The 14,888-nt window shown below is 37.2% G+C and overlaps 1 protein-coding gene across 1 annotated transcript in view; it reads left to right on the forward strand.

Annotated features, from left to right (window-relative positions):
- LOC124612984 (thyrotropin-releasing hormone-degrading ectoenzyme-like) overlaps positions 1-14,888 on the forward strand; it is a 291,166-nt gene that overhangs the window by 255,311 nt on the left and 20,967 nt on the right. The window contains exons 17-18 of the mRNA XM_047141525.1: positions 3,734-3,862; positions 10,517-10,598. Of these exons, the coding sequence (XP_046997481.1) occupies positions 3,734-3,862; positions 10,517-10,598 (211 nt within the window). The remainder of the gene's footprint in view (positions 1-3,733; positions 3,863-10,516; positions 10,599-14,888) is intronic.

Raw genomic sequence — 14,888 nt, forward strand, 5'->3', positions numbered from 1 at the left:
TAGGTTCACCACCATGGCCTGAAAAATTACGGGCTCATAACACTGATGTTGGTGTACCAATTGTAAAAATTATTAGTTAGCCTAAACAGGTAATTCCGAAGGATTTAAATATGCTAAATCTCTTGTTAATAAATTGTTGAAGTATCTGTAGCAAGATCCCCCAGTTACTCTCTGAAATAAACTGTAGTAATGCCAATATTGTATAAGGTGCCGAAAGCTGGTTGAACCCAGACATAAATAGCAGTGAAATTTTGAACTCAGACTGGACAATGTTTACAAGGGATAGGACTGATGCTATGGGAGGTGGTGTATTCATTGCAGTTAAAAGCTGTTTAAATGCAGTTGAGATTGATACTGGGACAGACTGTGAAATAGTCTGGATAAAGCTGTCAATCAGACAAGGAGTGACCATTGTATTAGGATGTTTTTATAGATCACCAGCATCCACAACAAACATCACAGAATGTTTCAGGGGAAGTCTTGAGTACATAGGAAATAATATCCAAATTATTCATTAGTTATCGGTGGAGACTTCTATCTAGTGTCCATTGACTGGGAAAATTACATATTTATCACAGGGGGCAGAAGCAAAGACTCGTGTGAATTTATTATAGGAGCACTCTCAACATACAACCTTGAGCAATTGATTAGAAAACCAACTCGAGATGGGAACATAATAGATATCTTGGCGGCAAAGAGACCTCATCTTTTTGAGGAAGTTAATCTAGAAGAAGGTATTAGTGACCATAATGTCATTTTGGCTTTTATGTCAGTGGAAGTCGGAAAAAAAAAAAACAACAACAAAGAAAAAGTGTAGAGTTTTCTTATTTGGGAAAGCAAACAAAAGTGTCATTAATGAATATCTTCACAGTCACCTCTAAGCATTCACCGCGGGACGCAAAGATACTGAGCATCTTTGTTCGGAATTTAAAGGTATTGTCCACCACGTGCTAGAGATGTATGTGCCTAGTAAAAATATAGGGGAGGGAAAGGATCCACCTTGGTTCTACAAACATATTAGGAAGTTGCTGAGACAGCAGAGAATTTTGCACAGTCGTTTTAAAAGTAGTCACTGCCCCGCTGACAAACAGAAATTATGTGAAATGAAAGTAGCTGTCAAAAGGTCACTGAGAGATTCTTTTAATGAATTTGAAAGCAATATTTTATCTGCAGATTCTACAAATAACCCCAAAAAATTTTGGTCATACATAAAATCTATGAACGCTACAAATAATTCAATACCTTCGCTTCCTGACAGTACGGTTAATGTAACAGATGATGATGAACAGAAGGCTGAAATTCTAAACCTAGCTTTCAAAAGCTGATTTACAGTAGAGGACTGAAGCACCATTCCCCCTTTCAATTACTGAACAAATGCAAGGATGGCTGACATAGTGTTTAGTGTATCTGGGATTGTAAAACAGTTAAGATCCTTAGACACTAGGAAAGCATCTGGACCAGATAGTATCCCTGTAAGATTTTATGTTGACTATGCTACAAATATAGCACCATTCTTATCCATCATCTATCTGAGATGAAGGCCTAGATCATAGCAGTCTATAAAAATGGTAGAAAATTGGATGCACATAATTACTGGCCGACTTCACTGACATCAATTTGTTGTAGAATTATGTAACATATGTTGTGTTCAGACATAATGACCTTTCTAGACTCTGAGAAGCTCATCTGCAGAAACCAGCACGGTTTTAGGAAACAGCAGTCATGTGAGACACAGATGGCCCTCTTTGTGCATGATATACAACAGGATCTAGATACCGGCTCCCAGGTTGATGCCATATTCCTTGACTTTTGAAAGGCATTTGACTCAGTTCCACACTGTCGCTTGCTCCAAAAAGTTATGGTCTATCCAATGACTCTGCAGTTTGATAGAAAATTTTCTAACAGACTGGAGAGCAGTATGTGGTCCTGAATGGCGGGACTTCAACAAAAACAAGTGTAACATCAGGTGTGCCTCAGGGCAGTGTAATAAATCTGCTGCTTTTTACGAATTACATAAACCATCTGGTCGATGATACTGACAGTGGCATTAGACTGTTTGCCAATGATGCTGTAGTCTACAGGAAAGTAGGTTGATGGTACTGACAGTGGCATTAGACTGTTTGCCGATGATGCTGTAGTCTACAGGAAAGTAGGTTGATGGTACTGACAGTGGCACGAGACTGTTTGCCGATGATGCTGAAGTCTACAGGAAAGTAGTATCGCACGAAAGTTGTGAACAAATCAATGAGGATTTGCAGAAAGTAAATGCGTGGTCTAATGACTGATGACTGGCAGCTATCTCTCTGTATTATTAAGTGTAGCCTACTGTGTATAACAAAGCAAAAATCCCCATTAGTGTATGATTACAAAATAAATGCCCAGTCTTTGGAAGTGGTAACATCCATCAAGTATCTAGGTGTGACTATTCAAAATGATCTCAAATGGAATGATCAGATTACACAAGTAATGGGTAAGGTGAACTCTAGATTGTGGTTTACTGGTAGAAACCTCAAGCGATGCTGTCCTTCAACAAAGGAAATTGCTTACAATACTTTAGTTTGTCCAGTCTTAGAGTAGTGTTCATCTGTATGGGACCCTTACCAGTTGGGTCTGATTCAAGAGATTGAGTGGGTCCAAGGAAGAGTGGCAAGATTCATGACGTACATTTAGTCATCGTGAGAGTGCAACAAATCTCATAGAAAGTTTGAAGTGGGACACACTTGCAGATAGATGACGTGCCAAATGGAAGGGGCTGCTCACTAAATTCCAAAATCCGACTGCACCAAGGATGTAGAGCATATATATCACCAACTTTCACCAACTTTCATATCTTGCAATGGTCACCATTCAAAGACAAGGGAATATAGAGCTCATACTGAGGTGTTCAGTCATTCTTCCCTTGAGCGATCCGCAAGTGGAACAGAGGGGGAGAAATATGACTTTGGTGCGAATAGTGCCCTCTGCCACACACTGCTTGGTGGCTAGCAGAGAATATATGTAGATGTAGAACAGTCAGGTTGGTATCCCAACACTGTCCGGGATGTCTCTAGACGTGTTGTCAACCTGGAATCTCATCAAGTGGAGTAGAATTATCTTCAGTAATGAGTCCCATTTCAAATTAATCCCCAACAACCAGCAATGGTGCATTGTTCCCATGCACTCCACATTCACAGTACAGATTGTTGTAGCATTTTCCCCCCCTTCAAATGCAGTAGATCAATTACTGTATGATACTTCACTTCACTTTGGCTCCTATAGTAGCATAGTATGGCACTTTGAGGTGTGGATTTCAGTGTGTACCAGGACACACAAAGAAATTTAATTACATAACTTTATTTCTTGAGGCAATAATTAAAACATTATGACTATGCATTGTGTATGATTACAAATGGAATATACAATGAACTGGGCGCGAGTAAGAGATAGATCACATTTTCAAAACTGTGATGAAGAGGATAATATCAGAAGTCTGAATACTCAAGATGATTATCATATTTTTGATAGATCAAAATACAAGAGCTTAGTTAGGATGTCATTACAGAAAGTGTTTCTGCAGCACTTCATGACCCAGAAAAGGCTGGATTGTTATGAAACTTGAGAATTATTCATATGTAATATGTTATGTCTTAACACTGGAAATTGCTCTAATTAATTATGATACCTTACATAATATTCCACAGCTAAAACATTAATGTGCATGTTACTTTTGTGCTGATATTTTGTGATTTCGCAGATTGCTGGATGCTGTTGTGCTGAATAACTCACTGTGTGATGAAGACATTCTAGATGTAATCAACAAGATTGGTGATCCCTATCTGTTGTTCAACTTTATGTCATACAATTGGTCTGAAATTAAAGAGAAGTAAGTAACATGAAAATATTTATCTCCATAATGCTGATCTGTGTAGATTTCCAGTAATGTGTTTGCTTTGTGACATCATTTTGCCAGTTTTTGCTACTGAGAAACTGTGGTAAAAGGTGACAACACCATTCACAAAAAGTAGCTGATGCCTCTCTTGGCCAGACATGTAATGCCTCTTCTGTCCTTTCTTTCTTTCTTTTTCCCTTTAAAAAAAAAAAAAAAAAAAAAAAAAAAAAAAAAAAAAAATGCATTTTCTCTGGACAAAAGTTGTTTAACAGAATTACTGGAAGGTGTCACGCATGATCAAAGGATATTTTTGACTAATGTTTCATTAAAGCTCTTTCTCAAGAAACTTCCTATCTCAATTATCGTTTACAAATTGAATATGAACTCTACTGAAGAACTTTCAGTTGTTGTTTAGGAATGTTTCCTGAACAGTTTGGCTGGAAGTAAGAAAACGTTTAGAGTTTAACGAAGTTTAGAGTTTAACATCCTGCTGGGGAGGAGGCCATTAGAGAAGGGTCACAAGCTCAGTCTGATAAAAAATGGAGTGGGATATCAGCCAGAGATAAATGCAAATGTACCCCAGATAGCACAGTAAGCCGGATTCAAACTTGTTTCCAGATGTAAAGTTCAAGTATATAAGCTTGATCAAAGCTGGAATTTTCAGGCCTGTTAGTTGGATTCAAGTTTGAAACAAACATCAAAGTTGGCAGAGTTCAAGCTATATTTCAAGCTTGACTTATCAAGTTTGGCTCCAGCTGTATCTACACACGTGGAATACAGCCTGGTATTTACAGCTTGTTTTAAGCTACATAATTATTAATCTGAATTTATTGAACCTAACTAATTAAATAAATACCAGAATGGAAATGGTGTGAAAAAAATTATCAAGACATGTATGTTTAAATTTTTTATTTTCAAAGTGTTTAAAATTGTTTTATTTTAAAATTTAATTATTCTGAAGCCCCTCTGGCCCCAGCACACAGACCAGAGCAGGATCAATTATCGCTGACTTCTGCCGGTATAATGATCCTGTAAAAGATAAAAGAAAATGTTAGCCATACCTAAACATAAAAAATATAAAAAGTTTAAACTGATCAACCTAAATATAATTTATGCCCCAGATTAGCAAAATAACTTCAAACTCACTGATGCAGTAAAAATCATGAACTAGTATAAACGTCACTGAGTAAGCAGCTGCTTCTGGTGACTTCATTCCAAAGAGTTTTTAAAGTAATTTGAAATAACTTTTGTTTGAAATTTTTAAAGTAAAGATGATATTTGGGTAATTTTGTGATGACTTCATGAAGAAGCCACACGTCACTATTTCTAACAGTTTCAGGGCCATTTAAACTGAATTTTAAAGAAACAATTACTTGAAATCATATACACCTCATACTGTAAGCTTATAAGGAAACTACGGTTTAGAAAAATGTAGACATTTTATTCTATCCACAATTATTTTTTGGTGAGTAAAACTGAATCAAAATGAAATAAAAGATGAAATCGAAATGAATTTAAGAAATTACCAGTTCAGTGGAACTGAAATGTAAAAGAACAAAAAATGTTCTCCTTGTCATACTTTAATATTGCCTTTTTTTAGATTTCAGCCACATTACAAATAACAATAAAATTAAAAAGTACCTGTAGGCCTTGCAGTATTATTTCACCTAGGGAACAACAAAATTAAGAGCAGATGAAGAGCAGTCAAAGCTATGTAAATAAAAAAGACTGACACCCATGTAGTGACTGGTTCTTGAGCATTTTTTCCCGTTCACCATGTCATTACTATTTGTATTCGCAAAGACACTTTTCACACTTCACGATTATTCATTCATAGTGTGACACACGCGAGTACTTACAAGTAAACAAACGTAATAGGGCGATATATATAAAAAGGCGAGATTTTAAAAAGGTAAAATAACATTAAGTTTTAATTTAGTGGTGCTGAACAACTTGTAATATGTATTCTTAGCTGGTAATCCATTTCACTTTCATCCAGGCTCAATTTTTCTACGTAAAACAATATGATATTTCTTTACGTTACGTAATAACATTTAACATTTGTAATATTAACGTACCACTAGAGAAAAATGCACCAATGTACCTGTAATACACTATATATCTTCTTCAGACACAGTGTAGCTGTAAGGCATGGGACGCCACACACTTTCCGAACTATTTTCCAGTATAAAACAAACTTCACAACAGTCAACAATCATTAACGCGCGTCACAAAAGTAAAATGGCCGTAAACCTAGCAGAGTCAGTGCAAGGCTTATAAACGCTTGTGGCGCTTCTCGTGGACACCTATGGAAGCTATGCTGCGTGCGCATCTGCTGTACAGCCTTCCAGGGAAATTACAGTTTATTTCAAGCTTGGGAAAATTATTTTAATTCAAGCTAAATTTTTACAGCTTGATGTAAACTGAGTAACAGGTTGATTTTTCAATCTTGAATTTTCAACTGAACCTAAACTCAATATCCGCCTTGAAATAAGCTGTGTAACAGGTTGATTTTTCAATCTTGAATTTTCAACTGAACCTAAACTCAATATCCACCTTGAAATAAGCTTGAGTGCTAGCTGGGGCAGTTACGAGCTGCCTCTGACTTCAGTGTGAAATATTGTCCTAATATGAAATGTAGCCAGTTTGAAATGTAAACTTTTCAATTAATTCCCCATCTGTCTGGACTCAAATTTCACCCTAGGTCAACATTGACAATAACAGCACATTATACATTACAAATTATTGTACACTTATCTCTCCTGAAGGACATGTTCCATCTACATCTGAAGGTGATTCTGCAGCCATGTCTGCACTGGGTTACCAAAATACGGATGCCCAAATTTGGGCACTGTGTCTTAAACAGACATAAGGAGCCCATAGTTTTTTACATCTCATTCCCAAAAATGTGATGTTGATATGTTACCAGGGCCAGGCTCAAGGAGAATGAAAGCCAAAGTTTTAAATTTCACATTCAAGAAATTGTTTACATAGGAGAATCATACAAATATACCATCATTTGACCATTGGACAGGTTATCATATGAACGATATAGTAATAAGCATTCGTGCATAGAGAAACAACTGACAGATTTGAAATAAATAACTCACCAGATCTGGATGCAATCCCAGTTTGGTTTTACAAAGAAAAATCTATGGCATTGCATTTATCATGAATCTCTTGCCCAGCACAAAGTCCCAAGCAACTGGAAAAAAGTGCAAGAGACTCCAGTATATAAGAAGAATAAAATAATGGACCCACCAATGTCCCTAACTTTGGTTTGCTGCAGAATCCTCACACGTTCTCAGTTCGAATATAATACACTTTCTTGATATTGAGAAGCTTATGTCCACAAATCAGCATGGTTTTAGAAAGCATCACTTGTGCAAACCTCAGCTTGCCCTTTTCTCACATGATGTACTGCAAACAATGGATGAAGGGCAACAGGCCTGTTTCCATTTCTAGATTTCTCAAAAGCATTTAACACGGTGCCCCACTGCAGGTTGTTAGCAAAGGTAAAGCATACAGAATAAGTTTACAGATATATGAATGGCTTGAAGACTCTATAAGTAACAGAACCCAGTATGTTGTCCTCAATGGCAAATGTTCATCAGAGACAAACGTATCATCAGGGATGCCCCAGGGAAGTGTGATAGGACCGCTGTTGTTTATATACATAAATGAGTTGGGAGACAGGGTGAGCAGCAATCTGTGGTTGTTTGCTGATGATGCTGTGATGTATGGTAAGATGTTGAATGTGATGGATGGTAAATTGTGAAAGTTGAGTGATTGTGGGAAGATACAAGATGACTTGGACAAAATTTCTAGTTGGTACGAAGAATGGCAGCTAGTTGTAAATGTGTAAAAATGTAAGTTAATGTGGATGAGTAGGAAGAACAAACCAGTAATGTTCGGTTATAGTATTACTAGCATCCTGCTTGACACTGTCAAGGTGTTTAAATACCTGGATGTAATATTGCAAAGCAATATGAAATCAAATGAGCATGTGAGAACAGTGGTGGGGAAGGCGAATGGTCGACTTTGGTTGATTTGGAGAGTTTTACAAAAGAGTAGTTCACCTGAAAAGGAGACTGCATATAGGATGCTGGTGCAACCTGTTCTTGAGTACTGCTCGAGTGTTTGGGATCCATACCATGTCAGATTGATTGAAGGTAGACATGAAAGCAACTTGGGTTACTACCAAGTCTTTGAATGAAGTACTTGGGAAATGGTTTTGAACTCATGACATCCAGGAATATATGGCACTGTATGACAATCTCATTTATTTTTGAGAGATTCATATTGGGCCTGGAGATGGCACAGTGGAATGCCAAAACTGATAGCCAAAATAAAATAAAATAACATCTCAATTACACGGTGATTGGTGAATTTTATTGATAATTACTTGACAAGATGATGAGTCCTGTCAATGATGAATCAACAGAGAACATGTTAATGAGTCAAGATTTGCAGTCAAAATAAAATAAAATAACATCTCAATTACACAGCTATTGGTGAATTTCATTGATAGTTACTTGACAAGATCATGTCTCCTGTCCATGATGGATCAACAGAGAATATTAAAATGAGTCAAGATTTGCAGCAAAATTTTTCACAGGAATATCTCAAAATGTGTAGAAGTATTAGACGAAAATATGCCAGTTCAGCTTAACTATGGCTGCTTACATGATTTTGGCATTGCTTGGTGGCTGAAATAATGGGAATTCCATAAATATATCTTTGTCAGGTATTTTTGCAGAAAGTTTCATTTTTAACAATGACAACTATCATCAGTGGTGGACTGAGGGGGGCAGAGAGGGTAGCCCATCCTGGGTCTATGATCCTGGAAGAGCCTCCATATTTTGAGGACCACGATATTTCGAGCCCCTCCCAGGACCAGACAATTTTTAAAAAAATTCCGAACAACACCAAAATATGTTCAGTAAATAAAGGGCAGTTTGCAGTTAGAGGCCCCATACATATGCAAAATATAAACATACATATGTACTTAAAAACACAGATGACTTACCGAACAAAAGTGCTGGCAGGTCGATAGACACACAAACAAACACAAACATACACATGAAATTCAAGCTTTCGCAACAAACTGTTGCCTCATCAGGAATACTGGTGTTTGGCAGTTATCAATGGGTGTGTTTGGAATTCTTAGAATTTTTGTAAAAGTGTTGCTTGAAACTTAAAAACTTTAAAATGATAACCATTTGCCTGCTAGACACAATTGTCCTACATGAAATGCTCTGGCTGTAGCACTGGAGAATCTGATAGAAATTTACAACTAATTTGATAAGGTGCATGTGTTGCAAGAAATAAAAAGGTATTATAGGCATCTACATAAAACTGAGACAAGTGTGGACACTGCCTGATGGACAGCCAGAAAAATACTTCAAATTATAATTAAATGGAACTACAGTGAATCACTCCCTCATACACTACACACCTTTCTATACTTCTTTATCATTTGTGTCTCAGTTGTTCTAAACTGAAACTACTAAAAAAATTATCTTTGCTATTGGATAAATCAAGACTGACTAGCTATTCTGTCCATTTTATCAAATAAAAGAAAAATCTAAAATAAAATATATTTCAAAGGTGCTATTGTGAATTTCAGCAAAATAAAGGCACAAGACCATATACTATAATCATATCAACAATAGCTATATCTAGTTTCAAGGTTATGAAAATAAAGTATAATTGTACACGCTTTGTTTCCAGACTAATAAAATAGAAGGTAATTTTCTCATTCTATTCTTTATTATTTATTTGCACTCGACCTGATGGTTGCTGTGCTAAATATCTGCTCACCTATATCTTTAAGTGTGTATACGACGTTTGTTCAAAAAATTCCAGAACTTTTTCCACAAAATTTTTCTAGGCATATCTTTTACTTACTGTATATGGTCTCCTTCAAAATACTCTGCTCCACAATTGACGCACTGCTTCCAATGTCGTTTCCACTTCCGGAAGCAGTCTTGGTATGCCTCTTGCTGGATCATGTGAATTTCGTCTGCAAATTTTCATTTATCTCATCTGTCATTGCAAATCTTTGTCCTTTCAATGGGGTTTTCAACTTTAGAAATTAAAAACTGTCTCAAGGGGTCAGATCTGGTTAGAGTGGAGGATGAGACAGCACAGTGATATTGGTTCTTGTGCAATAGTCACGCACCAATAGGGATGAATGTCCAGGTGTTGCATCAGCAAGAGCCATGAATTGTCTCACCACATTGCACATTGCAGGCTATTTCGTTTTGACATTTTCTTGCAGGTGTTGCAACATGTGCCAATACTAGCCCCTTTAGATACTATTGTTTCCCAAAATGTTGTCCCTACATCTTCAACTGTTTATGAAATATTTAAGGGTACACTTTATGTGCAGTGTCCTGTGTGATTATGTGGTGCATTATTTCAAATTAATAACAATAAATATTCAAAATTGTTGGTAGCAGTGCACACTTTATTCTTTTATCCTCCAGAGCTACATTTCAGTATGTGTCCTTATGTATTGAGGAAATTTGTAATTTTTAATTGGATTAAAGTGAGCGAATAATATGACAAAAACTAAAGTGGATATAATATTGTGTGTATCTTACTGAGTTGCACACTGACAATATTCTCCTTCATTTATTTCAGGTACGAGCATAAACCAGATATAATGGAAAAGCTTGTCAGTGAAATTACATCGAAGTTTGTTACATCTGATGGATATGATCTCGTAAGTAGAAATACTAAGTAAGAACCATTTAAAGAATGACATAAGTTTCAGCCACATCAGTTTCCTTTATTAAATTCAACAGCTGAAAAATGCTCCTGTCAGAGCAAATGAAAGGCAAATACGCTCCTCTATACAAGACTCACTGAAAAGTGGGGAACCAACTGCCTTAATCCTCATCCCAGACCCCACAAGCTTATGTATGGTCTCCATTCTTCCTTTTCATTTCCACTGCCTCCTCTTTCTTTTGGTCCCACTACTATATCTCTAGCAATATTTCCTTCTCTTTTACTGCTACTGTAGCTCACTGGCTATCACTGTCTCCTCTTTCTGTGGCTCCCAGTGCTACTGTCTTCATTCATCTCTCTTTCCCTTTTACTGTCACTTTCTCTCCCACCATCACTGTCTTCTCTCCATTTCTCTTACACTGGCACTGTCTCCTCTCTCTGTCATCATCTCTGTCTCTTTGCTACACTCTTTCAGCACAAAAAAGTGTGAATATGTTCGCATATTAAAATTTTTGGTGAGAAAGGGAGCCTACTGGTTCTCTACTTTTCTGTAGGACTCTTTAAAGAAGTAGCATACAGAGGGGTCAAAAAAATGTATCCACTGTTTAAAAGTCCATAATTTGCAAACTAATTGACAGAGTTGTCTCATTTTTAGTAAAAGTGTAGCTTAAAGTCCAACTTAAAGATATCACTGTAGGTGTTCGAAATAGTCACCATTAACATCCACACACAAGCGATGCCACCGAACTGCAGCACGAACTACTGACTGCAACATGTTCAGTTGGATATTTGCACATGAATGTATGATGTATTCTCGAAGTTCATCCAATGTGCATGGCTTTTGTTGATAAATGATGTCCTTTAGTGTTCCCCACAGGTAAAAGTTCGGAGGAGTTAGGTCTGGGGAATGCGTGGATACTCCACAGGACCTCTACAGCCAATCCATCTTCCTGGTAGATTTTTGTCGAGAGACGCCCTAACATTATTTTGGTAGTGGGCTGGGGCACCGTCTTGTTGAAAGTAAACTCATCCATCTCCATACAAGTCTTGGATGGCAGGTAAAATGGGTGTCTGAAGCTTCTGAAGGTACACCTCACCAGTAGCTGTCCTTCAATGAAGAATGGCCCAATCAAGCCCCGGTAAGACAATCCACACCACACATTTACTCCTGGCAAATTCATGGCTTTGTCTACATGGACGTTCGGATTTTTGGTGGCCCAGTAAATGCAATTGTGGCAATTTACTGTACCATTGAGTTTGAACTGTGCCTTATCAGACCACACAATCATCTCTGCAGACTCTTCATCGTTGCGCACCATGTTAGTAAACCACTCGCAGTACCCCATTCTACGATCTGGGTCATCCTCCATAGCATGTAGCAATCGTGGGATGTAGCACTTCCACTTTGCTGTCTTCAAAATTCGGTGAACACTTGAGCGACTCACTCCAGTTTCACGGGCACACTGTCTCATAGACTTCTGTGGTGAGTGAGTGAATTGTTGTAACACACGACGGGAGTTAGCTGGACTTGTTACTGTTACAGGTTGTCCAGATTGTTGTTTGTGTACATCTTTCACACAGCCTTCGGCTTCAAATTTGTCTCGAATGCGACGAATCATTAAACGTGTCAGTGGCTCTGTTTGATACTCATTTCCCCATTACTGTTGAACCTCATTAATGTTTTCGTACTTAAAATACCACTTCAAAACTGACTTCCTTTCATCAAATGTAAGCCTTGTGCCAGCCATGTTTACTCGTGTAACTAGGTGCAACTAAGAAAACAAAAACACTGACTATCTGGCGACTGTCATCAGACAAAACAAAACAATGCAAAACAACGCTTGTGTGGCGATTGCCGGAACTACAAACTATTACACTACCAAAGATGAGACAACTCTGTCAATTAGTTTGCCAGTTATGAAATTTTAAACAGTGGATACTTTTTTATGACCCCTCTGTATTTGCCTTTTTTGTGTTCTGACAGGAGCATTTTTCAGCTGGTTCCCTTCCTTACCTGTTACAGCAGGGTTTGCTGCTTATATAAAATGAATTCTGTAGCTCAGGAAAGTTTTGGCAGTTTATTTATATACTTCAACACATATAATCAACAAATGTGTATGTATAATATAAAGTTAACGCAACGCAAGTTCACTTCGGACAACATTTTTAGGCTACTCCTACAGTATACAGTATACCATCGACTAATTTACAGGTCAAGACAGACATAGATGTGTATGCGCCAATTATACAGAGACAGAGCCTCATAAGATTTATTGGTAAAAAAAGGCAACTAAATGCGTAAGTTGGTGTCCACTACCTCAATTAAAACTAAATTTATGCTTGGAGTAACTTTGAACCTCTGGATCTCAGTAATGCTTAACCATACCAAGAAAAGGTTAAAGGTTCTCCCATTATCTTAAACACGTATGGTCAAAATTTTGATGATTTGTCATGAATAGAAATTATAGAAGTGGCTATCCCCAAAATTGCTGCTTTTGGTATCCAAAAATCATGGTTTTTCGGGTTTATCACAAGAACTGCCCATGAACAAACCATCTAAGGTCGATCCTATACCATATCTAATGCAAAAAAACACACTGATTTTCTTAGTTTGCCTGGACTGGAGAAAATGAGTAATGTTTAATGTTAACCCTGTAGTGTAGGATAGCTACAGTATGCCCAAGCACTCAAATAGTCACTAGGCCAAGGGCTATTCAAAACAGTTGACAGCTTTATCTCTCTGATCAGTAGAACCTCCAAAATCACATTTCTGCGCGCAGCTTTTTGGAACATACTGCTACCGTGCATTGATGTGCGCATGCTGATAATCTGTGGTTGCAATCTCATATAATGTAAATGTTTAATAATGGAAAATACAGAATGGAATCATGACAGTATTATGAAAAGGATAGCAGAATTTTGTTGTGCCTGTCTGTGACTCAATTCTCCTCTATATAGTGAGTAGCAATCTATCCTTTTCATAACATTGTCAGGAACATTTAATAGATATATGTATGCCTAGATTATCACACTATAGCAGGACTGGACAAAAATCTTACTATTCAGTGCAAAATGTTGATCATGGCACTCAAAGTTAGATCTGATTCTTTTGCACTGAAGCTGACAGTGATAGATATGAAGCATAAAAGTGGAAACAGAAGACTGTTCATTTTTATCCATTTTTTACCAGTGAAGAACAATGAACAAAGTAATTTCTGTTCTTCATAATCAGTTTCGTCTATGTTGGTGCAGGAGGGTATTATTTGCTGCTTTGACTTGTCTCCTCCCACAGTTGTTCCTTTCTTCCAATGAGGTTCCTCCTTTCTTCCGACCAAATTTTGTTTGCTTTCTTTCTTTGTTTTTCCTGGAATCCCATGAACATCCATCTGTTGGAGAATACTAGAGCATAATCTGAGCTCAAACATAATGAAGTATCTTGAACAGACTGATCTCCTCAGCATGGACTCTGAAAACATAAATCACACATTCTTACATGACATCCTGGAAGCTGTGGATCAAGACAGTCAGGTAAATGCTGCATTTCTTGACTTGCAAAATGCATTTGACTCACTACCACATATATGTTTACTGTCAAAAGTATTCTCATATGCTATACCAGAATGAAAAATGCTCCTTTCATAGCACAAAAATGGTGAATATGTCCTAGGCAGAGATTAGACTGTAAAACATGGAAAATGACTTTAAAACTTATCTGACAGCTGCTTCAGAGATATTTCAATCAAACCACATGAAATATTCACACTTTTTTACTTATTAGTATTTACTCATGTCATGTAATATAATGCATTGTGTCAATGAAGTAATTTGATACATGTTGCCATGTTGTATAATATGACACATACCTCCATGTCAGCCAACACAGCATTTGTCACATCGAGCAATAAGACACAATGGGTCATTAATCATTGCGATGCATGCATCCCCACTCTGAGATTATCTCATCTACACCTACATGGACACTCTGCAAACCACATTTAAGTGCCTGGCAAAGGGTTAATCAAACCACCTTCACAATAATTCTCTATTATTCCAACCTTGTACAGTGTGTGCAAAAATGAACATCTATACCTTCTGGTGCAAGTTCTGATTTCCCTTATTTTATTATGGTGATCATTTCTCTGTATGGAGGCTGTTGTCAACAAAATATTTCTGCATTTGGAGGAGAAAGTTGGTGATAGAAATTTCATGAGAAGATTCTGCCGCAGCAAAAAACGCCTATGTTTTAATGATGTTCACCCCAAATCCTGTGTCATTTCAGTGACAC

Source organism: Schistocerca americana, chromosome 1, assembly GCF_021461395.2.
Source record: "Schistocerca americana isolate TAMUIC-IGC-003095 chromosome 1, iqSchAmer2.1, whole genome shotgun sequence".
NCBI classification, from domain to species: Eukaryota; Metazoa; Arthropoda; class Insecta; order Orthoptera; family Acrididae; genus Schistocerca; species Schistocerca americana.